At 41.7% G+C, this 26,010-nt stretch overlaps 1 protein-coding gene across 8 annotated transcripts in view; it reads right to left on the bottom strand.

Moving 5' to 3' along the window:
- PPEF1 (protein phosphatase with EF-hand domain 1) overlaps positions 1-26,010 on the bottom strand; it is a 140,186-nt gene that overhangs the window by 78,611 nt on the left and 35,565 nt on the right. The window contains exon 1 of one of the 8 annotated variants that reach the window (XM_013985975.2): positions 898-1,978. The exons of 4 other annotated variants lie outside the window; for them this stretch is intronic. In XM_013985975.2, coding sequence (XP_013841429.1) covers positions 898-952 — 55 coding nt within the window. In that variant the 5' untranslated portion in view covers positions 953-1,978. Of the gene's footprint in view, positions 1-280; positions 804-837; positions 875-897; positions 1,979-26,010 lie in introns of those variants that run through there. 3 more of the 8 variants (XM_013985971.2, XM_013985974.2, XM_021080647.1) reach the window with 3 other exon arrangements.

Here is a 26,010-nt window from a genome sequence, read left to right as displayed (position 1 = left end):
GTGCGAAGGGACAGCAAGGAATTGAACCCAGGACTCAGTGACCCCAGAGCCCAAGCTCTTGACCTCCACAGAACTGCTGACCTTTTTCTGTGCCTCAGTTTCTTCATCTGCACAATGAAGTAGCAGAATAAATGATCACTCCAGTCTCTGCTATTTAGTATTAGCAACACTCAAAATAAATAAGCAAGCTTCTTGTTACTTTCATAATTTATAGTAGAACAAAGTAGCTACCATAGGTTATCGGTCTACTACAAAGACATTTAGTTCCCGCAAGCATTACCATTTCCATGTCATCTGTAAGGAAACTTCAGGTTCAGAGAGGCAAGTATCTCGCTCAAAGCCACCAGTATGGACTCAAGTCTTCTACGTCCAGACTCTGGGCCCGAAACAGTACAGGCAGTTCTTCAGTCCCCCATCTCTTTGTACCTTTCCTTCCACTGAACAACAATGGCCCCATGTACTGAAGGCCTACTAGGTGCCTGGCACTAAACTAACCGTGTTTCATATACTGCTACTTCTACTGCTTCCCCACAAGGGAGGGAGATCTAGGCCCCTCTCCCATCTCTGCCTTGCTTTGGTCGGGCCCTTTGCTAGGACCCCTCCCCATTCTGTAGGAGAGAAGCTGCCCTTTTGTTTGGTAAGCACGCAACACTTCGCGGACTATATTTTACAAGCAGGCGTGAGCGTTGTGCCTTGGAAGGTAGACAGGCTGCTTGGTTCCCTGGCTCTGGCACTTCCTCTTCTACTCCAAAGTCAATAAACTGAGCTGACTCCCTCAGTTTCTTCCTAACCCCGGCTGAGGAATCGGCCACCCTGTTCACGCTTGCACCCCTGTACCTGAGTCCCCGCCCCCGAACATGAATGCCGCCTGCTAAGCCATCAGGAGCCAGCGCTCACCCCACACTTCTCTTCTTGGCTCCCCGGTGCTGAGGCTGGGACTCTGTGGCCACATTTCTGCTCAGCCACTTGCTCCCTGTTCGGCTCTGCCAATTGGGGCAGCAGAGGGAGATGGTGGGACAGGAAGAGGGACAAGGGACATGCCCTTTCCTGTCTGCTTCCTGTTTCTGGTAGTGGAACCCAGCAACTGCTCTCCACCCTGCAGCAGTTTCTCACAATGGCAATTGCATCCAGTCGCATTTTCCCAGCAGCTGCCAAACCAGCCTCATGGCAGCCCCGCAGAGACACCAGCACCAGCTGAGCAGACTCCCTTCTCAAAAGGCTGAGTTTCAATTCCGCAGGATCCCTCCACCAAGTTTCTAAACTTTAAAATCTCCTTCCAATTTTTCTCCTTTGCGGTCTCAGCCCTAAATGTGGTAACTTTCTGGTAGTTGCTACCTCCGTATACAGCTCTCCCTCGGAATCCGTGGGGGACTGGTTCCAGGATCCCTGAGGATACCAAAATCTGCAATTAAGTCCGTTGTATAAAATGGTATAGAGTATTCACATACAACCTGCACACATCCTCCTATATACTTGGAATCATCTCTAGATTAAGTATTATACCTGCTATAAGTAAATGCTATGTAAAGAGCTGCACATACAGTGGTATGTAAATAGCTGCTGGTGCACGGAAAATTCAAGTTTTGCCTTTTGGAACTTTCTGGAATTTTTTTAAAACATTTTCTATCTGCAGTTGGTTGAGTCCATGGATGTAGAACCCGGCTACTAAGGGCCAACTGTATCTTAGAGCTCTCCTTCAGGGACCCAGTAACAACGCGAAACCTAGTTAACAGCTCTTTACATACAATTCTCCCTGTTCAAATCACTGCATGGTTTCTGCCTTCTGACTAGCCCCTGCCTGGTGAGCTAGTTCCATCCAGGAGGGAAAAGTAGGTTCAGCTTGGGTCTCAAGACTTCAACTGCCTGGACGCTTCAGCTCAGGCCCTTACTAGAATTCCGCGTTGCGATTTTGAATACCTGGGCAGTGGCTAATCGGATGGACTTTATGTTTTCCTTTTTTCAGCCACACCTGCGGCATGTGGGAGTTCCCCAGGCCAGGGATCGAATCTGAGCCACATCTACCACCTAATCTGTAGCTGGGGCAACACCAGATCCTTAACCCACTGAGCCAGGCTGGGGAAGGAACCAGCAACACCACAGAGACGAGCCGGATTATGAACCCACTGCGCCACAGTGCCAACTCCTGGACTTTGCTCCACATCCTGCTACTGCTCCTGGGCATACAGTTCCCACAGCACCCTCTCCAGAGGGAGGAGGAGACTGACAGGGCAGACTGGGCCTGCCAACCTCAGACCTCTAAAACCCCACCTAAGAAGCCACCTGCCCACCAGCACTCTAGCCAGTTGAGGACTCTCCTCTGGAGAAGAAACCTCCAAAACGGCAAAGGGTGGAGACCAGACACTACAGACCCTGCTCAAGGGGATGCTGGCTCCGTAAACACCAACTCTCCTGTAAGACTGAAGATCATTGACATCTAGTTCTAAACTTGTTGGACAGCCTAGATCTGCTTCTGATCCTGCTGCTTCATCACATAACAGGACTCGCCTTTCCTATCACATTAATTCCATGCAGGGAAGAAAAAAAAAGAAGAAAAAAAAAGAAGAAAAAAAAAAAGCATATGTGTCCCAGGAACCTTCTATTTCTGATTCTAGAAGGAAGCAACAGCACAGGTTTAATATGTCACCCGGCCAATTGTGACCAAACAAGTGGTTTCTCTATTGTCCAGTCCGCTTTTGGTTGTTCTTGTTTCTTAATGGATCCTGTTCTCCAGCAGCAACCATTATGACTTTTGGCAAGAAATTAAATATCCATGTAGGAGGTCAATGAGCAAAACAAATAATAAATTCAGAGCATTCGCTTTGTGCCAGGAATGGTGCTTGGTGCTTCATATGGATTGTTTGATTTGATTTAATCCTCCCAACAATCCTAAGAAGTTTCATTATTTTACAGATAAGGAAACTGAGGCTCGAAAGTAACTTGGTTGGGGTCACATCACTTGTCCGTGGGAGAATGTAGAGTCAAGTCCACCTCTCTGTAATTCCAGAAACTGGGCTCCTAACCCTTAAGTATACAACCCAGCATGACATGTGGAAGCAGCCATAAAAAAGGAGATAGGGAGTTCCCTCCTGGCCTAGTGGGTTAAGGATCCAGAAATGTCACTGCTGTGGCTCGAGTCACTGCTGTGGCATGGGTTCAATCCCTGGCCTGAAAACTTCCACAGACCACAGCACAGCCAAACAAGAGAGAGACAATAATGTAGAATAATATCTCCCTCCCATACCTTCCCCACCTCACGTTGCTGAGACTTTTTACCTGTACTCTTTTCTCCACAGTGCTTCTTACCATCTGACATCCTACACAGCCATGTGTGTGTGTTTATTCTCTATCTTCCCCTACTCGCTAAACTACATAAGAACAGGGACTTTATTGTAGTTACTGCTATACTGCCAGCACCTGGGGTCAAGTCCTGGCAATGGACATTGCCTTTCTTTTCTTTCCCAGTTGCACCTGCAGCATATGGAAGTTCCTGGGACAGGGCAGGGGACAGAACTGGCGTCTCCACAGAGACAAGGCAGCATCATTAACCCACTGCACTGCAGTGGGAACTCCATCAATAGATATTTCTTGGATGACTAAAAGAATGAATGAATAACTTTTAGGGCTGTTATAATAACATACTAGTAATGTGTCCGTATATGTATTAGTAATATATTAATTGATTAAACGATTAATATAAAATGTTTGTAAGCACATTGCCCAACATACAGGAAACCCTCAATAAAAGGCAAATACTTTTTTTTTTTATTTTTTATTTTTATTTTTTTTTTTTTTGTCTTTTTGTTATTTCTTGGGCCGCTCCTGCGGCATATGGAGATTCCCAGGCTAGGGGTCCAATCGGTGCTGTAGCCACCAGCCTACACCAGAGCCACAGCAACGCGGGATCCGAGCCGCATCTGCAACCTACACCACAGCTCACGGCAACGCCGGATCGTTAACCCACTGAGCAAGGGCAGGGACCAAACCCGCAACCTCATGGTTAACCACTGCGCCACGACGGGAACTCCCCAAATACTTTTTTTAAATTAAGGAGGGAATAAAAGGTAATAATTATCTCTTTCTGAGTCTGCAACTAACAGTACCCCCCCCAAAGATTTGCTAATTATATGTATTATTTCATTAAAAATTTCACAAACTACTATGAACAAACAAGTAACCATCTCAGAACCCAAGAGCCAGGAGCAGAAGAGCCGTGCCAACCAGGACCCACAGGGCTCGCTTCCTTAGAGTCCACAGTCTTGGCTTAAATGTCGTCTTCTGGGTGAGGCCTTTCCTGAGGACCCCTTTTAAAATAGCGCCTGTCCCCCCAATGCCTATCTTCTTCATTTTCTCTCCACAGCACTTAACGCCATCTGATATAGCATGTGTTTTACCCATTTGTTACTGTCTGTCTCCTTTCACTAGACTGTCATCTCCACAAAGGCTGAGATTTTGCTCTGTTGGGCTAGCTGCTATATCCACCGAGTCTGGAACAGTCCTTGGAACATAGTAGATGCTCAATAAATATCTGGTGAATGAATGAATGAAATTACTAGGGGTTTTTTCTTTGTTGGTGGATTTTATCAAACTTTTTGAAATTACTGTTGAGTTAAAATGTTCTGTCTGGTATTTCCCATCATGCTAACTGGTGAATCTCATATTTGGTTTGGTTTTGTTTTTTAAATAGGAGTTTATTTGACAGTCCTTTAAATAAGAAAATTTATATTCAGAATGATAAGGCATTTAAGGACTCTGCTTTTGAAATTCTGCTGGAAGAGGCCTCCTGAGGAGGCAAAGGATGATCAAATATTTACTGTAACCTTAAGGGGCCTGACATCCAGTCAGAAAGAGAGGCACAAGTGTGACAGGGCTGATTAAAATGAATTCAAGTGAACTGGAAAGAGAATGAACCATCTAGCGGCAAAAGGCTTTAAACAAGAAGGAGAAGCATCTATTATCTCAGCTGCTCAAAGCATGACGGGAACAGGGTATGGCTCAATTCTGGGACCACGGTTTTCAATGTTACTTTTGTTTACAGCTATCTGCCATCTGCTAGTGTGTGTGCCTGTCCCAGTGCAACTTCCAATTTGGCTGGAAAAAGAGCTCAAAGCACGTGCCCAGTGGATGTGAGATGGTCACAAAGCCTGCTTCTTGGGCAGCAAGACAGAGACTCTCTGAGGCTCACTGCTCCACAAACTCCGGCACCCCTGCAGAGCAAGGGCACAAGGCAGCATCTGTGTCCTTGGAAAGGACCTTCCTTAAATAAGAGGGAAGTGAGAATAAAGCCTGAGGCTCAATCGCTAAACAATGGTAAGAATTTTAAACAAAACTGTAACTTTCCCAAATGACAAAAGAGATCATAGTTTTTATCATTCTTAGAAACCTCTGGCTTTCCAGGCAGAGAAGAACAAGAATCAGGGGCCATTTCTTTGACTTTTTATTTACCCACATACTCATCCACCTACCAACCCATCTAAACGGGAAAATAAAAATAAGCTCTGAATTTGTAAGCTGGGGATTTCCGTTTTGGTTCTAACTCAACCAGGTACCAATTGTGTAACCTCAGGCAAATTGCTTGACCTCTCTGGTCCTCCGTTTCTCACGTGAACAATAAGAACTCGGGATGCTATGATCTCTAAGATCCTTTCCAATTATAACATACTCTAATTTGTCCCTCTGTTTTTTGTAATGCCCCAGCTGCAGCTTACCTTGCCCGATGGCAGAGCTGAAAATAACCACTGAAGGACAAAATAGGATGTGTAAATGTGAACACTCAAATCAGAAGCTTTTGAATAAAAAAAGACAAATTCTAAAGGCCACTCGAAAAAAAAAATCTGAATTATGCTTGTAGAAAAAATCCAAGTCAATTCACTCATGTCTCTGGCTTTCCCATCAAGGAACCATAGCCAAAGTTTGATGGTAATTGGTCTCGGAACAAACATTTCACCAATTACTCCTCCTTTAAATTGCCTAAAATATGATTACCATGTACGACCCGTTAACTGGTTGAAGTGATGGCCAACAGAAGATGGGGGGAAACGGATGGAGAAAAAAATTGAACAAGAAGGGGCTGGGAGACAGAGATACATGGGAAGGGTCTCAAGCCCAGGGGTTTCAATGAAGATGGAGAGATCAGAGAATGGGGTAATGATCATAAAGATCGCAGAGGTGGGAGTTCCCGTCGTGGCGCAGTGGTTAACAAATCCGACTAGGAACCATGAGGTTGTGGGTTCGATCCCTGGCCTTGCTCAGTGGGTTAAGGATCCTGCGTTGCCATGAACTGTGGTGTAGGTCGCAGACACGGCTCGGATCCTGCTTTGCTGTTGCTGTGGTGTAGGCTGGCAGGTGTAGTTCCAATTCAACCCCTAGCCTGGGAACCTCCATGTGCTACGGGTGCAGGCCTAAAAAGCAAAAAAAAAAAACACCTTTTTTGCTAAAAAATGCCAAAACAATTACATTAATATCATCAAGGATCACTGATCACAGTTCATAACAAATATAATAAAATGAAAAAAGTTGAAAATACTGCCATAATTGCCAAAATGTGACAGAAATGAAGTGAGCAAATGTTGGAGAAATGTTGCCATCAGGACTGCCACAAACCTTCCATTAGTAAAAAAATACAGTGCCTGCGAAGTTCAATTAAGTGAATCATGGTAGAACAAGGCGTACCTAAAACTGGCAATTGGAGCTGACGTACTGCCCTCTCTTATGCTGAACTGATATCTATTTGTTCATAACAGGATTTTCTACCGATTAATAGGATCCAAATATAAAGCTGGCTTCTTTGTGAACTACCTAGTCAAGGAGAGAATCCGGTTTAAAAAAAAAAAAAAAAAGGAGATGAGACTTCATATTCTTTCAGTAGCACATTCTACCTTCTAAAGGCTCATGATTCTGGAGTGGATTACCCAATAGTCCATGTCAGAGTCTCATAATACTTGACATTTCTAAAGCAGAGGTGGATTAATCACACCAGCAAAAAGAGAAAAAAGATGAAGATGCATTTAACCGGTATAAAGAACAAAAAGGTTGTTTGGCTTTTTGTTTGCCTGGTTCATGCAGGCACTACATGTGTTTGTAGTATCGATCCTATATAAATCTCAAGGCCAAAACACGATCATATTAAAAAGTGAGTAATTAAAAATTGTTATCGAGAGGAATCATAATCTCAGATGAAGAAAGAAGTCTCCTACTACAAAGAAAAGTACCTGTTTAAAATGATTCCCAATTGATGCCAACAAACCAGGGATCACAGTATCTGATGTGGGCTAAAAAGAAAGACTTGGTAGTTTTGACATCTGGATGATATTTAAAGCCACTGGAGTAGAGTCACCCAAGGAGGGCATTAGACTGGCAAGATAAGAGGACGAAGAGAAACTCAGAGGAACTCCAATATCTGAAAGTTGGGAGAAAACGGAGCCTTCATCAATAGTTCAGGGACATAAAACGAAAACCAGGAGAAGCTGCCGTCACAGAAGCTAAGAGCCATGAGTATTTTAAGATGGGAGTGCAGAGGAGTGATAGGTACTGCCGGGAAGTCAAGCAAAATAAGTTCTGAAAATGCTCCCTGGGATCTCAAGGTCATTCAAGAATTCGTCTAAATCATAGCCCATGGGATGGGATAAACAAGGAGGTAAGAGGCAGCGGTGGGAATGCACTCTTCGGGAGCAAGCTCCGAGAGGGAGGAGAGGAGAGTGACTGGAGGGAGCCAGAGGGCTAGGGAAGGCTTCTGCCAAGGGAAGGAAACACAGTTACAAAGGGGAACTGCGCACAACTGGGAAATTCTCAATGCGAACTATATGTTAGAAAATAGCACTCTACTAATGTTCGTTTGTTTCAGTGTGATAGTATTATAGTTATGTAAGAGAATCTCTCTCTTCTCAGGATTTTTTTTTTTTTTTTTTTTGTCTTTTTGCCATTTCTTGGGCCACTCCCGTGGCATATGGAGGTTCCCAGGCTAGGGGTCTAATCGGAGCTGTAGCTGCCAGCCTATGCCAGAGCCACAGCAACACCAAATCCGAGCCGCGTCTGCGACCTACACCACAGCTCAAGGCAACGCCAGATCGTTAACCCACTGGGCAAGGGCAGGGACCGAACCCGCAACCTCATGGTTCCTAGTCGGATTCGTTAACCACTGCACCACGACGGGAACTCCTCTTCTCAGGATATTAATGCTCAAGTATATAAAAGTCAGTATCAATCTTTACAACTTACTCTCAAATAGAGAGGAAAATGAAACTGGAGAGAAAGAAGGAAGAGGGAGAGGGAGAGAGAAAATGGTAAAGCTAACAACTGGTTAATCTCGGTAAAGTGATGGGGTGTTCATTGTATATTATTCTTTCATCTTCTTTAGAGGTTTGCAATTTTTTTTCTTTTTTTTTTTTTTTTTGCTTTGTAGGGCCACACCCACAGCACATGGAGGTTCCCAGGCTAGGGGTCAAATCAGAGCTGCAGCTGCCAGCCTACACCACAGCCACAGCGATACTGGATCCTTAACCCACTGAGCAAGGCCAGGGATCGAACCTGCAACCTCATGATTCCTAGTCGGATTTGTTTCCACTGCGCCACGATGGGAACTCCTAGGTTTGCAATTTTTAAAAATAAGAAGTTGGTGGCAAAACAAATCAGAATAGTCAAACCCTTTCCTAAAAAAAAAAAAAAAAAAAAAAAAAAAAAAAAAAAAAAGGAAAGACAGAAAGAAAGGACAAGATAGAGTTCCCATCGTGGCTTGAAGCCAATTAGATCTTCAAATTTAGTCAGCTGAATTTTGTTTTTTAACAGATTTGGTGGCAGCAGCAGGAGTGAAGGAGAATTCCAATGGCTTCGGGGACAATAAGAAAAAAAAGGCATGGTACCCACAAACACTTCTGAGCTCTCTTTCTCTACATTTCTGACGGCCATGGGTAATTTCCTCTCAGTTCTGAGTACTGTTCTCTTTGCAACAAGCTCTTGCTCACTGGCTTTCCAGTACACAATAACTCTTTTCAGAAACCCAGTCCAGTCCATAGTCCTCATCTTGGGGGTCTGCTGGTTTAGTCTTTTCCCCAGCCCCCAGTTCCAGTTTGGGAATTGCTGGTGCTGTACACAGGGCCTTCTCTTGGGTATTGCTGGTGTGTTGAAATGTACATGTTTGTCTCATTTTGTGTAGATACAGGCTAGTGCTAATGAGAATCTTGAAAGCAAAAAAAAAAAAAAGCTGCAAAAATTGGTAGGCACGAGTCTAGCATTTTGAAAGCTATTAAGACTACTGGCCACCTAACTTTAAGAGACTCTCATGTTAGGATAAATTGGCCGCTGAATGGTTTAGATTGACCCTAGGATTGCCCACTAACCTCAAGAAAATTTCTGTGCAATGAAGTACATTGTAAAATACCGCACAGTCTCCACATCTCTCATCTCTCCACATCTCTCTTAGGTATTAGTTAGGTTCTGAGAGACCCAAAATTTTAGCTATAATAATAATAACAATATCCCTAAATTCTAAGGAGTTAAGTGACCTATTGACACATCTGCTTATTTTATGTCTAAAAGCTGTGGCTCAGGAAGTTATAAGTATCCACAAAAGGACAAAAGCTTACTAAAAACAATCTAGAGTTAGAGAATATCATTATTTTGTATACTGAGAACTTAGCTTGATAACCATCAGGTTAGGAGCCCCAAACTATGGCTGGCAGAAATATGGGTTGAACTCCATTTGCAGTTAAGGATCCTACCCAACTGCTGCCAGCTCTCAGAGAAATAACAATGGCCATTAAGAGGAACATTCCAATTAGATAAGATCATTTAAGAAGTGCACTTGAAAGTAGGGTTCCCAAATGAAACCAACAGAATAGGACATCGATTTTAATTAGTATGCAGAAGTTTCCAAAAGGCTTCATGATTCCAAAACGGCTTCATCGAAAAATTCAATGAAAAAGGCTAATGAAAAATTAAAGACACAAGAGGTACCTAAAACAAGACTGTAAGATAGATGCAACTCCCACCACTCCCCTCTACCTTCTTGAGTGTTCGTTCTAATAATCCTCACTCTAAATTGTCTTTCCACGCTAAAGAGACTACAGGACCATAGATGAAAGTTTGCCAAGTTAGTGGCCTTACAGATAGCTCCATACCTACCCTTGAAGAAGAGCCCCCATATGGATCCCTCCCAGAGTTAATGAGACTCTGAGGGACTTTCTAAGAAAGTGCTATGTTATTCCCTTAAACAACTAAAAGAAATCAAAACTAAAGCAATGAAAAAACCATGACATCCTGTAGCTACTGGAGCTATACCCTCTCCTTCAAGCTGCCTTCAGAGCCTGTAGATGGGAACCTGGGGAAACTGGCAGAAGATGGCTAAGGGTTAGAATTCTTACCAGAGTCAACTCTCCCAGATCTCTGTCTGTAGCACCCAAAAGGAGAAGAAAATAAAATATCTTTTACATCCTCTTTGGGGGTGCCTCTCAAGTCCAAGGAGTTGTTTAATACTGCCAGAAATATTAACTTTTGTCCCAACTGAAAACTGACACAATATTTAAAAGGATTTTTTTTTTAAGTAGCTCTGTGGTCAAAGCTGTCAGAAACTGGAAGCTGATATTCAGAGCCTGATAGGAATTTTTTTTTTTTTTTTTTTTTTTTTGTCTTTTTGCTATTTCTTGGGCCGCTCTGGCGGCATATGGAGGTTCCCAGGCTAGGGGTCTTATCGGAGCTGTGGCCGCCAGCCTACACCAGAGCCACAGCAACGCAGGATCCGAGCCGCATCTGCGACCTACACCACAGCTCACGGCAACGCCGGATCGTTAACCCACTGAGCAAGGGCAGGGACCGAACCCGCAACCTCATGGTTCCTAGTCGGATTCGTTAACCACTGCGCCACGATGGGAACTCCCAGGAATTTTTTTTTTTAAGTCTTCCTCCCCTAAAGCCAAAATGAAACTATGTACCCAGAGGGAAAGAAAAACCCTCTAAAACCCTTGTGAAAGGATTTACCAAAACTTTCCAAAGGCAAAAAACAGTTCTAAGTCCAGAACATAGAAATCTTTTAATTCCCACCTTGGTTAGAAATCTTCTACCTGATATATATACAAAAAAAGAAAGCAAATTAAGAACAAGGGGGATCAACCTATGATGTCATTTAGGCTGCAAACCAATTCTTTGAAGAACTGAGAACTACTATCCTTATCTTACAAATCTTTGCAAAACTAGAAAGATAGCTCTAGAGACAGTTCAAAGTCCACCTATTCCTTTTACCAATCCCCAAACCTACATGATTTATCTCAAAAAGCTTGTAAGTATTATAAAAATTCTGGCCTTAGGAAACCAAGTAGTCCTTAGAGGAACATGCATTCTTTTTCTGTACCTTTGAGATATAAATGTTCTACAAACAAAAGAAATAGAAGGTATCCAAATTGGAAGAGGTAAAATTGTCACTGTATGCAGATGACATGATACTATACATAGAAAACCCTAAAGATTCAACCCAAAAACTACTCAAACTGATCAACAAATTCAGCAAAGTAGCAGGATGTAAGTTTAACATTCAGAAATCAGTCGCATTTCTGTATACTAACAATGAAATATTAGAAAAGGAATACAAAAATACAGTACCTTTTAAAATTGCACCCCCAAAAATCAAATGCCTGGGAATACACCTGACCAAGGAGGCAAAAGACTTATATGCTGAGAACTATAAAACATTCATCAAGGAAATTAAAGAGGATGCAAAGAAACGGAAAGATATTCCATGCTCCTGGGTTGGAAAAATTAATATTGTAAAAATGGCCATACTACCAAAAGCAATCTACAGATTTAATGTAATCCCTATCAAATGACCCATGACATTTTGCACAGAACTAAAAAAACAATCCGACAATTTATATGGAACCACAAAAGACCCAGAATTGCCAAAGCAATCCTGAGGAACAAAAACCAAGCAGGAGGCATAACTCTCCCAGACTTCACACAATATTACAAAGCCACAGCAATCAAGACAATGTGGTACTGGTACCAAAACCGACATACAGACCAATGGAACAGAATAGAGAAAACTCAGGAATAAACACAGACACCTACGGTCAATTAATCTTGGACAAAGGAGCCAAGAATACAAAATGGGAAAAAGACAGCCTTTTCATCAAGTGGTGTTGAGAAAACTGGATAGCTGCATGTAAACTGAGGAAACTGGAACACACCCTCACACCATGCACAAAAATAAACTCAAAATGGCTTAAAGACTTAAATGTAAGACAAGACACCATCAAACTCCTAGAAGAGAACACAGGCAAAACATTCTCTGACATCAACCTTACAAATGTTTTCTCAAGTCAGTCTCCCAAAACATTGGAAATAAAAGCAAAAATAAACCAATGGGACCTAATCAAACTGACAAGCTTTTGCAGAGCAAAGGAAACCATAAAAAAAAAAAAAAAGACAACTTACAGAATGGGAGAAAACAGTTTCAAAGGATGCAACTGACAAGGGCTTAATTTCTAAAATATACAAACAACTTATACAACTCAACAGCAAAAAAGCCAACAACCCAGTGGAAAAATGGGCAAAAGACCTAAATAGACATTTCTCCAAAGAAGATATCCAGATGGCAAACAAGCACTGAAAAAATGCTCAACATCACTGATTATTAGAGAAATGCAAATCAAAACCACTATGAGGAACCACCTCACACCAGTCAGAATGGCCATCATTAATAAGTCCACAAATAACAAATGCTAGAGAGGGTGTAGAGAAAAGGAATCCCTCCTGCACTGTTGGTGGGAATGTAAATTGGCACAAGCACTATGGAAAACAGTATGGAGGTACCTTAGAAAACTAAATACAGAACTACCATATGACCCAACAATCCCACTCCTGGGCATATATCTGGACAAAGCTTTCCTTGAAAAAGACACATGCACCCGCATGTTCATTGCAGCACTATTCACAATAGCCAAGACATGGAAAAAACCCAAATGTCCATTGACAGATGATTGGATTAAGATGTGGTGTATATACACAATGCAGTACTATGCAGCTATAAAAAAAAAGAACAAAATAATGCCATTTGCAGCAACATGGATGGAACTAGAGACTCTCACCCTGAGTGAAGTAAGTCAGAAAGAGGAGGACAAATACCATATGATTTCTCTTATATCTAGAATCTAATATAAGGCACAAATGAACCTTTCCAGAGAAAAGAAACTCATGGACATAGAGAACAGACTTGTGGTTGCCAAGAGGGAGGGGAGGGAGTAGGAGGGACTGGGGATTTGGGGTTAGTAGATGCAAACCACAGCCTTTGGAATGGATTGGCAATGGGAACCTGCTGTGTAGCACTGGGAACTATGTCTTGTCACTTGTAAAGGAGCAGGATAATGTGAGAAAAAAGAATGTATTCATGTATGTGTGACTGGGTCACCCTGCTGTGCAGCAGAAAACTGACAGAACACTGTAAATCAGCTATAACAGAAAAAATAAAAATCATTATTAAAAAATGTTCTATAAACTTCAGGGAGGTAATTTTCATCAGAAGGGAAAGGAAAGGGGAAAAGGTCATTTGAAACCTTGGCAAATAAAAAATCTTTTAAGTGTCTTTCCCACAAATATTAGTGAAAATGCCATGTGAGCAGATAACCATAACTTGTCCTATCTACCAAAAAAACAACTTAGATGTAACTACTTTTACAACTAGTAAATAATTATACCTGATTCATGGCAGCAATTTTAAAACAGAAGCTATAAAGTCCCTGTTAGCAACTGTCTGTTTACGTGTGTCCATGTATGTGTTGCAGCTGTATGATGGTATTTTCTACCTTCAGATGGCATTGCCAAAATTAATCTGTAAAAAAACTCTATTTAATTGGCTCAAAGAAATTCAACACTTATATAAATTATATAAAACAAATAAATTGAATAGATGAAAATGGGCTAAAATGGGTTTTTTTGTTTTTTATGGCCGTAACCATGGCACATGAAAATTCCTGGGCCAGGGATTGAATCCAAGCGACGCCAGATCTTTTAAACCACTGTGCTGGGTTTAAAAGGCCCGCGCCTCTGCAGCGACCTGAGGTGCCACAGTTGGATTCTTAACCCACTGCATCCCAGCAGGAATTCTGGGATAAGTTTTTTTAGGTGAACTTCTTAAATAGTTTATCCAAATCTTTTCAGTAATCTGAAATCTTAAAGTTTTGCTAAGTTAAATTAAATGATCATCATTGAGTATCCAGATCATTTCCAAATAAGATGATAATGAAATATTAACTACTGAACATAGGTGTATCCAACTTTGGCTTCCTTTTACAGGGAAACTAAAGATATGTGGGTCTCCTAGTAAACATGGCTTCTGCTATGCTGAGAAATTTACTATGAGGAAGCATATGTTTCCAAAAATTATAAAAAGTATTTATAAATTTGCCAAGCCACAGAATGCTAAAATAAAAAGGGAGTTCATAATTATTTACCTCTTTATTTTCACTAAAAATTAAGGTTTTTTGGGGGGGGGTGTTTTTCTTTTTGTTTTTGTCTTTTTAGGGCCACACCCATGGCACGTGGAAGTTCCCAGGCTAGGGGTCGAATCGGAGCTGTAGCCGCCGGCCTACACCACAGACACAGCAACGCCAGACCCGAGCCACATCTGCAACCCACACCACAGCTCATGGTAACACCAGATCCTTAACCCACTGAGCGAGGCCAGGGATGGAACCTGCATCCTCATGGATACTAGTCATTCGTTTCTGCTGAGCCACAATAGGAACTCCCCAAATTAAGGTTTTTAAGGGTTAATAATTCTAATACATGTAGTGAAAGCTACTAAAAATTATCAGGGGGATATTTATATATACAAGGAAAGTAAGATGTATGATTTTGGTAAAAGAAGGTATGAGGAATGGAAATAAATGTTGAAGGAAAAGAAAGTAATTTTGTCCTAAAGTGAGGCTGATTATTTCAGAAGGAGAAAGAGGAAAAATACCAGATGAAATCTGAATGTAAAAAGAAAAAGGTTGTAAAGTTTAAAAAAAAAAAAAAAACTCAGAAAAAAATTTTATGTGTGGTCAAGATGGATAAGATTAAAATGAATTTATGCAAGTAAAAGATGATGATGAGTTTTTCATTTGGTCTTCTCTCTGTTAAAAGGACAAGTTTCAACGAACTATTGGTCTTCTCTTAGTAAGACAGAAAAAAGGTTTTCTTTACCATTAAAGTAACCTACTAGTAAACAAAGACTGTGTTTTGTTGAAATAATTTCTCACATCATCTTTACCAGGTCTTTGATTAATTAAGAAAATTGAATCTTCTCTATTAAAAGATGTAAGGGTTGTTTTTTGTGTGTTTTGGGTTTTTTTTTTTTTTTTTTTTTTTTTTTTTTGGTCTTTTCTAGGGCTGCACCCTCACACATGGAGATTCCCAGGCTAGGGGTCCAATCGGTGCTGTAGCCACCAGCCTATGCCAGAGCCACAGCAACTTCGGATCCGAGCCAAGTCTGCAACCTACACCACAGCTCAGGGCAACGCTGGATCCTTAACCCACTGAGCAAGGCCAGGGATCGAACCTGCAACCTCATGGTTCCTAGTCGGATTCGTTAACCACTGCGCCACGACGGGAACTCCTTGGGGGTTTTTTTAAAAGACAATTATTTAACATTCTATATTTGCCTGCAAAGTCTTTGACTTACAGCAGCTTGTGGCAACACCAGATCCTTAACCCACTGAGTGAGGCCAGTGAGGCCTACATCCTCATAGATACTAGTCAGGTTCTTAACCCCATAAGCCACAATGGGAATTCCTGCCTGCCAAGTTTGTAATTGTCACTATGGTTAAATGGATATCTCAGTATTACTCCACAGGGACCTATGATTCTATCTGACCAGGTATTTAAAAACCTTTGTGATAATTCTGAGAAGCTTCCCCCAAACCAAATTCTGAATGAAGTCCTTTATACCTCAAACTATGGGGTTTTTCCGGAGGGCCCCTTGAACATCTAAAGAGATTTGTTTTCGCTCCTGAAAACAAAGCCGATGTTGGAGTTTCCACTGTGGCGCAGTGGGTTAAGAATCCAATTGCAGTGGCTCGGGTCGCTGCAGAGGCACAGGTTCGATCCTAGGCCAAGCACAGTGGGTTAAAGGATCAGGCATTGCTGCAGCTACACAACAGCTTGCTGCTGTAGCTCAGTCAATCCCTGGCCCAGGAACTTCCATATGGCATGAGTGCAGTCATAAAATTTAAAAAATAATAGCAATAAAAAAGGAGATGCTGAACTAATTAGACTTATTTGATATGTTAAGTTACATGGGAAGAATTGTCAAATAAGAAGTAATACTAAGCCCTTATGTCGTAACTGTACAGGTATATGTCATACGTGTTCCAAAAATTGTATGAAATTCCGAAAGTCTGATATGTCCTGATGTAATGTAACATGACCATCCTAAGTCCAGTTATCATTTTTCTTTCAGTTAGATTTTAAAATGTTGAGTGTCACAGAAACAACCAAATTCCCTTGTCAATTCCATGATAATAAACTCTCATCATATTTAAGAGTGGGCATTTTTTTAAGTCTTCTGTCATTTACAGGTAGTTACTGTTTTAGTCAGACGCTTTTGCAAAAGCGTTGCTGCAAAGGTACCTCATCTTCAAGGAGATTCATGGAAAGGACTCTGGCAAACACAAGTTTCTGATAACTCTTAGATCATAAAACTGAAGGGGGTAAGAATTTCCAAAACTAATAGAAAAAACTGGATGAAAGCAGAATAAGAATGAATAACACTGGACTGAATGAACTGAAAAGGATGGTTATGATTTTTATGACTTCTTGTCTGAAACACTGCTGATTCTTTAATGTTTTGTTTTTCCAGATTTGAAGAAACTTTTTCTTTCAAGCTAGCTATGACTTACAACAATTTGGTAAAGTATACTTTTGTAAACAAAGATGAAACATTTACTTTTTTCCTCTACCTGATCCTTCCAGATTTTGGAAATTCTTGAGTATTCTTTTGATGGCAAAATAGTTCTTAGTTACATAATAATCTGTTCTCCTTGTAACAGGACACAATTGGAAACACTGGATATATTACCAGAGCTTTAGCTGGAGTGCTATATTTGAGAGAGATGTGCATAGATTCAGCTATGACCAGACAGCTTTAAAGAACTAAGCTTGACTTTATGGAGCCAACAAAGCCCCTTGGAAAAAATCAGCCTGGTACCTTGCTTACAAGCTGCCAGGAAAGCAGTTTGAAAAATATTTTATATGGTCAACCACTATTTTTTTTCCCCTTGCACTCACAGCATGTGGAAGTTCCTGGGCCGGGGATCAAACCTGTGCCACAGTTGGGAACTGCATCACAGATGCGGCCACACTGGATCCTTAACACAGGAACTTCCAGTTCTCACCCCCCCCCATCTAAATAATCGGGCCAAGCATAATGCAAATAAATTAGTTTTACTGTGATTATCTCTGATGTGTTTGTTTGTTTGTTTTGTCTTTTAGGCCCACACCCATGGCACATGGAGGTTCCCAGGCTAGGGGTCCAATTGGAGCTGTAGCTGCCGGCCTACACCACAGCCACAGCAACGTGGGATCCAAGCTGCATCTGCGACCTACACCACAGCTCATGGCAACACCGGATCCTTAACCCACTGAGCGAGGCCAGGGATCGAACCTGTGTCCTCATGGATGCTAGTTGGGTCTGCTAACCACTGAGCCATGACGGGAACGCCTATCTCTGATTTTTTACAATGGGGATAACTCTAGAAAGATTATGTTTGCACCGTTGTAAATACTACATTCTAAGACTGTTAACTGTCTGAGGTTTTGTCATACACCTGTAAATGAGACCAGATCCTGAGCTTTTCTAGTTTCCTCAAATATCTGGCTACAAGTCATCAACTAATGTTTCCAGTTTTTTCCCACCCTTCTGATTTGAAACCACTAAGAACAAAGACTGCCCTTGAATCTCCTTGGAAGAGACTATACCAGGTCTTAATACCCAGCTGGTAGCCAAACCTCAGGAAATTAAACCTTGGGGACACATCTCCCAGCTGAAGAAGGCTCCAGCGGACATCCGGTCCTGCACAAATGCTAAAGCCCTTCAAATCAAACTGAGGAAGGAGAGAGGTAGCTGACCTTGATGTGTGGACTGCTTCTCCTAAGATGCTTCCTCCAAGACTTCATATTTTATCTACGCTCGAAATCCTTTTTTCTCCTTCTTTCCTTCACTCTGGCATGGGCCTGGAAAGGTAACACTATCACCTGTATCTCCCAGCCCATTGCTAAGCGGAAGAGGTGGGGGACTTTCAAACCGCTGGCTTTGTCATCATCAAAAAAACTCATCTGTCCATTTACAGTATCACCTTAGTGGGAGCAGTCTGTGTCCTGATAGGATTTATATTTGTCTGTAGTGATTATCATTCTCCTTGGGCCTATCATTAGCTAGATGGCTGGCACACAACTGGGCAAGACTTCTTAAGTTACCTAACTGTGCCCCTCACTTTCACAGAGACACCTCATTGGTCAACTCCCCTGAATTTGCACTGTCAGGTTAGAAAGAACCTATCAGGAGGCTTTCATGATTCAAGGTTCACTTTGGCAGGTCCCTACTTCCCTGGTTAGAACCAAATGTACATGAAGCTATGATCAGGAACCTCTCTTCAACTCTCGAAGATATTGCAAAATCTGCTGCTGAAACAAGAGCTGCCCAATGAAAATCCTTAGACTCTTTGGCCAAAGTTGTTCTTGATAACTGGGTAGCCCGTGATTATCTTTTTCCTTTTAAGGAGGTGTCTGCAGGGGCCAGTACTACCTGCTATCCCGAGATTAACATTACTGGAGAAGTTGAGATGCAGCTGCATAAGCTGAACAAGCCACTTGAAAAGGTCACTCCTTCAAGAGGCCTTTCTTTGACTTACTGGATTTTGATTGGTTTGGGTCTTGGGGACCATGGCTTTGAAGTACACTTCAAACACTGGGAATATGCTGCTTGTCACAATCATAGCAGTCCCCTGGTATACCGTATTCTCTCAAAAGCTTTAAATGCATGATTACAGCCACTCACCACCAAGTAAATGATGTCTCTAACAATGGAACATCAGAAAAGGAATGAAGAGAATGACTGACTTAACAATTGTGAACCTGTCAATCCCTGGACTCACTCAGTGGGTTAAGGATCCGGCATTGCCATGAGCTGTGGTGTAGGTCGCAGATGCGGCTTGGATCTGGAGTTGCTGTGGCTGTGGTGTAGGCCAGCAGCTGTAGCTCAGATTCGACCCCTAGCCTGGGAACCTACACATGCCACAGGTGTGGCCCTAAAAAAAAAAATTGTGAACCTGAAGTTGCGGCCTATACATATCACAAAGATTAGGAGATAACACTGTGACCTGTGAATAGCACACAAAAAATCAAAAACTGCAAGAGCTCAGAGCAAATAGTTAGAAGAGGGGCAATAATGCCTGACATTTTTATCCTATCTCTTAGGCTGAGAATGCGATGAAAAGGGGGAAATTGTTAAAAAAAAAAAAAAAAAAAAAAAAAAAAACCAGAGAGACAACAGGCCCAAAATGGAGTCACCTGTGCTATGCCCCATGTGTCAGCAAACCAAGACTTAATACCTAACCTAAGTACAGTTTCAGCCTCTCCTAAAGAAATACTCTTAACCAGTCCGGAATTTCTTGGCCATCACTAGTGAGGTAATCAACCTGACAAGACTCCCAAAGGAAGGTGACCTTGCCTGAAATAATCCTTTCCTTTTGTTTATGACTTCCATATCCCATTCCCTTTCTGCTTTTAAAAACATCGCCTTCCCTGCAGCATTTTGGAGCTCCCTTCTATTTTCTAGATGGAATGCTGCCTGATTCATGAATCATTCAATAAAGCCAATTAGATCTTCAAATTTGCTATGGTGAATTTTGTTTTTTAACAGATTGCTATTTAGTATTTTTAAATTTTTAAGTAAAAATAGAGAACAAATATTTTTTAAAAGAACAATCTTCATTAGAGAAAATTTCCATTTGTCATAGCTTAAAGCATTAAACTTCAAAGCCAAAAACACTAGATAGCCTTTGCAGAATCCTTAGCACTTACAGAAAATGAGTAAATGCTGTTCTAAGTGGTTTCCAGGGAAGAAATAAAAGAAGATACAGTGTTCCACAGGGGGGAAAAAGGCAATAGATCATTAACTCAAAATCCATCAATATAAAATTTTAAATGTGACGTTCAGGAGAAGGAAATTGCAACGTTAAATTTCTGGGTTTTTGTTTTTTTTTTTTGAGAAATTCCAATTTTCCAAGTCAGGGCAGCATATCAAAAGGAGCATGAACTTTGGAATCTGTCAGAGCTGGTTCCACTTCAGGCTCAGCCACCAACTAGTACAAGACTTTAGGCAGTTGTTTAAGTCTCGATTTTCTCATGGAGAAAAAGAAAGTAATCAAAGCCTCCTCCAAGAGTTTTGGCAAGAAGTAGAAATAAGAAGTGTAGTAGGTCTTATTATTTTCTTCCCTATTGCATCTCACAAAAGAAGCACAATAACAACAATAACAGCAATGCTACTTCTCTACATGGAAAGTGGGTAGCTCACAAGGAAGGGACGGCCTCAATTTTATTTGTTTATTTATTGCTTTTTAGGGCCGCACCCGAGGCATACGGAAGTTCCCAGGCTAGGGGTCAAATCGGAGCTACAGCTACCGGCCTACACCACAGCCACAGCAACACCGATCCTTAACCCACTGAGCGAGGCCAGGGATCAAACCCACATCCTCGTGAATCCTAGCCAGGTTCATTAACCACTGAGCCATGAAGGGAACTCCCCATCCTCAATTTTACACATAGGCTACTCTTTCTCAAAAGTGCCATGACACTCCAGAAGCAGAGAACTGTGGTGGGGCTGATTGACCAAGGGGAGGAAGAACTCTTCACACTAGTCAGACCATGAGAAATAGGAAGCAAGCTCTAGGCCCGGCTCTGTCACTTACTAGCTACGTGCTCTTAGGCAAATCACTTTGCCTTCCAAAGCCTCAGTTTTCTCTCCTGCAAACTAAAAACAATCCTTCACAAGTCATGAAGATCAAATGTGTGTGGGGAGTTCCCGTCGTGGCGCAGTGGTTAACGAATCCGACTAGGAACCATGAGGTTGCGGGTTCGGTCCCTGCCCTTGCTCAGTGGGTTAACGATCCAGCGTTGCCGTGAGCTGTGGTGTAGGTTGCAAACGCGGCTCGGATCCCGCGTTGCTGTGGCTCTGGCGTAGGCCGGTGGCTACAGCTCCGATTCAACCCCTAGCCTGGGAACCTCCATATGCCGCGGGAGTGCCCAAGAAATAGCAAAAAGACCAAAAAAAAAAAAAAAAAAAAGTGTGTGTAAAAGGGTTTGCCCAATTATAAAAGCACTATGCAAATAAAAGGACCTTTATATAAGAACACTGGATGGAAGCTAGTTTCCAAACACAGCAAGCGAAAGTCCCTGGGCCAGGGATCAAAACCACCCAAGTTGCTGCAGTGAAAATGCCGGATCCTTAACCCATTGTGCCACAAGCAAACTCCAGTTTAACAAAAGAAGAATAAAACCTAAAATCTCAACACTATAAAACATTGTTGAAAGAAATTAAAGACCTTATTAAGATATCCCATGTTCATGAATCAGATAATTTAACTGTTAAGATGACAATATTTCCCAAATTAATCTACAGATTCAATGCAATCCCCATCAACATTCGAGCTGGTTTCTTTTTAGAAACTGACAAGTGAATCCTAAAATTCATATGGAAATGCAAGGGACTCAGAAAGCCAAAACAACCTCGAAAAAGAGAAGGAACGTTGAAAGTTTCACACCTTCAATTTCAAAACTTTCTACAAAATCTACGGTAATCAAGACAACGTGGCACTGGCATAAGGAAAGGTATATAGATCAATGGAATAGAACTGAGGGTCCAGAAATAAACCCTCCCACTTACCGTCAATTGATTTTTGACTAGCCTGCCAAGATCATTCAACGAGGAAATTATAATCTTTTCAACAAGTTGTGCTGGGACAATTAGATATTTACATGCAAAGGATAATTCTGTATCCCTACCTCATACCATATCTGAAAATTAACTCAAAATTGATCAAGAACTAAATGTAAGAGCCAAAACACCTAAAATTCTTTTAAGAAAACATAAGCATAAACAATCTTGGATCTAGCCCAAAGGCACAAGCAACCAAAGAAAAAATACACTGAACTTCATCAAAATTAAAACCTTTGGTTTCAAAGGACATCATCAAGAAAATGAGAAGGCAGGCCACTGAAAGGGAGAAAATATTTACAAACCATATATTTAATAAGGAACTTGTGGAGTTCCCTCTGTGGCACAGCAGGACCAGCAGCATCTCTGCAGTGCTGTTACACAGGTTCGATCCCTGGCTTGGATTAAAGGATCCAGCATTGCCACAGTTGTGGCATAGGTCACAACTGCAGCTCAGATCTGATAGCTGGCCCAGGAACTCCATACACCTGGGGTGCCCCTCCCCACCAAAGGAACTCGTAACACACTAGAATACACAACAAACTCTTACAAAAAATATAAAAATAAATAACTCAAAAGATAGCAACTGATCTGAATAAATATTTCTCCAAAGAAGATCTATAAATGGCTAATAAACACATGACAAGATGATCAACATCGTTAGACATTAAGGAAATGCAAATAAAAACTCTAATAAGATGCCACTCCAGATCCACTAGGATGGGTATAATCAAAGGGACAGACAAGAGCAAGTGTTGCTAAGAATGTGGAAAAATAAGAACCCTCATACATTGCTGGTGGGAATATAAAATGGTGCAGCCACATGGGAAATCTGTTTGGAAGTTTCTCAAAATGTTAACCATTGAGCTACAATATGACCCAGAAATTCTACTCCGAAGTCTCTATCCCAGAGAACTGAAAACATGTGTTTACACAATAACTTATACATGAATGTTCATAGCAGCACTGCTCACAACAGTCAAAAAGTAGAAACAGGAGTTCCCGTGGTGGCGCAGTGGTTAACGAATCCGACTAGGAACCATGAGGTTGCGGGTTCGGTCCCTGCCCTTGCTCAGTGGGTTAACGATCCAGCGTTGCCATGAGCTGTGGTGTAGGTTGCAAACGCGGCTCGGATCCCGCGTTGCTGTGGCTCTGGCGTAGGCCGGTGGCTACAGCTCCGACGCGACCCCTAGCCTGGGAACCTCCATATGCCTTGGGAGCGGCCCAAGAAATAGCAAAAAGACCAAAAAAAAAAAAAAAAAGTAGAAACAATCCAAACGCCCGTCAACTGAGGAACGGATGAAGATGGTGTAACATTCACACAATGGAATACTCTTCAGCAATAGAAAGGAAGGAAGTCCTGACTCATGACACAACATGAATGAACTTCAAAATGTCATGCTGAATAAAAGAAGTCAGACACAAAAGTCTCCATATCGCCTGATGGCACATGTACACGGAACGTCCGGAAGAGCCCGAGTCTATAGAGACCGACAGTGGACCCGTGATGGCCGGGGCTGGGCATGTGCAGGTCGGCGGAGTAGCTGCTCATGGTTTGCGAGCGGGGGTGGGGGTGAAAATGCTCTAAAACTGATTGTGATGATGGTTGTGTGGCTCCAGGAATATACCCAAAAGTCACTGAACTTTACACTTTCAACCGGTGAACTGTATCGCGTGCCAACTATAGCTCAATAAAGTTGCAAGATGTTTAAAAAGTGACCCAAGAAAACAGTTTGGCATTTTCTCAGAGAGTTAAACAGAGAATTCCCACATGACCCTGATATTCCACAACGAGGTATGTACCCCAGAGAACTAAAACGGGGACTCAAATGAGTCCACGTACACTCACGTACATAGCAGCACTATTCACAAGAGCCAAAGAAGTGGAAATCATCTGAATGTCCGCCAAGTGACTGGATAAACAAGAGGTGATGTACAGTGAAATACTGTCCAGCCTTAAAAAGGCACGGAGTGCTGACCCACGCTACAGCACCGATGAAGCTCAAAAACATTCTGCTAAGTACAAGCAGCCAGACACAAAGAGTCACATTGTATATGATTCTATTTCAAGACATGTCCAGAACAGATAAATTCATAGCGAAAGGACACAGACTGGTGGGTGCCAGGAGCCGGGGGAAGAGGGAAATAGGGCAAAACTGCTTAAGAGATAAGGGGTTTTACTCTGGAGCGAGAGAAAAGTTCAGGAACTAGATAGAAGTGATATTTACACAACTTTTTGAATGTACCAAGTGCTACTGAATTGTTCCTTTTAAAATGGTTAATTTTGGAGTTCCCGTCGTGGCGCAGTGGTTAACGAATCCGACTAGGAACCATGAGGTTGCAGGTTCGATCCCTGCCCTTGCTCAGTGGGTTAACCATCCGGCGTTGCCATGAGCTGTGGTGTAGGTTTGCAGACGCGGCTCGGATCCTGCATTGCTGTGGCTCTGGTGTAGGCCAGTGGCTACAGCTCCGACTGGACCCCTAGCCTGGGAATCTCCATATGCCGCGGGAGCAGCCCAAGACCAAGAAATAGCAAAAAGACCAAAAAATAAATAAACAAATAAATAAAATAAAATAAAATGGTTAATTTTCTCATGATGGAGCATGATAATGTGAGAAAAAAGAATGTATATACATATGTGTGACTGGGTCACCGCGCTGTACAGGAGAAAATTGACAGAACACTGTAAACCAGCTATAATGGAAAAAAAAAATCAAAATCATTATATATTAAAAATAAGTAAATAAATACAAATACAATGGTTAATTTTGTGTTCTGAGAATTTCATCTCAATAAATCATTTAAAAGCAAAAGCAATCCAATGGCGTTCCTGCTGTGGCACAGCAGGTTAAGAATTAACTGCAGCGGCTTGGGTCTCTGTGGGAGCACAAGTTTGATCCTGGCCCTGAGCAGTGGGTTAAAGGAGCCAGAGAGTTGCACGGCTGTGGCAGAGGTCGCAGCTGCAGCTCGGATTCAATCCCTGGCTTGGGAACGTCCATATGCCACAGGTACAGCCGTAACAAAAAGGAAAAGACATCCCTAAGTCAAAGTTAATGTTTCCATAGACATGTAACATTTTAAAAGTTGAAAACTATTTCAAAAAGAGAGAATTTACATTTATGAGTTGGGCTTGGCTTTTTTTTTTTTTAACCTAAGAAATTTGGCTAAATTTTTAAAACTCTGGGTAATCTTAGATATAAAAAGAGAATTACTCTCTTTACTCTTATAATAAATTACTACCATGGAATTAGTTCAGCTGGAGCTTTGAAATGTTTATTTCATGACATGCTTACAGATTCAAAAGAGTGAATCTCCTGTTGCTCCAGTGTCAGAGATGAACTTGCTAACTCACTGGCACAAGGCAGCTGGGAGGGAGACCAGTATTTGACTCCCAAAGGAAAACATCCCACACTAATTAGAATACTCTGCATCCTAAACTCTGCACCTTAAGCCTGAGTAACTTCCCAAACCAAGATGTGGAATAGAAATTGGGAAAGTTATCTGTTACCCAGATAACAAAGGAATGGAGTTTAAGAGCAAGTTATTCATATAATCATCCCAGCTTGTTTGGTTTTAGTTTAATCTGCATGTGGATCCTATGTCCCTTAAATACTCAAGGGAGTTTCAACTAGATTCTAGTATCTATGAGAAAGCACCTCAGTACAAAACAAACAAAGGAGATACTGAAGCCTCTAATAAAACGGGGGCGCAGGGGGCACATCATCTATTTAGAAACAATACATTTCAGGGGAGGCAGATGATGTAGCATTTCTCAAACTCTACCTAGAATATTCTAAAAACATGAATCAAATCTCATGAAGTTCCGTGTTGAATAGTGACAAAAAAAAATCTAATCACTGTTATAAAATCTAATAAAAATGCAATGCTGCTGCCACATGTCACGTAGGTATGGATAGAGCTATTTATAAGCGTATTGAATACACAGATATAAATTTACAGAGAGGCTTTCGTGTTCCCTGCCACTGAGTTTTAAATTGAGATTTTATATTGGTATATTTTCAACTGAAATCAAATCAAACATAAAATCTCTCTCGGA

The sequence above is a fragment of the Sus scrofa genome, chromosome X, assembly GCF_000003025.6.
Source record: "Sus scrofa isolate TJ Tabasco breed Duroc chromosome X, Sscrofa11.1, whole genome shotgun sequence".
NCBI lineage: Eukaryota > Metazoa > Chordata > Mammalia > Artiodactyla > Suidae > Sus > Sus scrofa.
The sequence above is the reverse complement of the archived record's forward strand: the minus strand, read 5'-3'. Positions and strand labels throughout refer to the sequence as shown.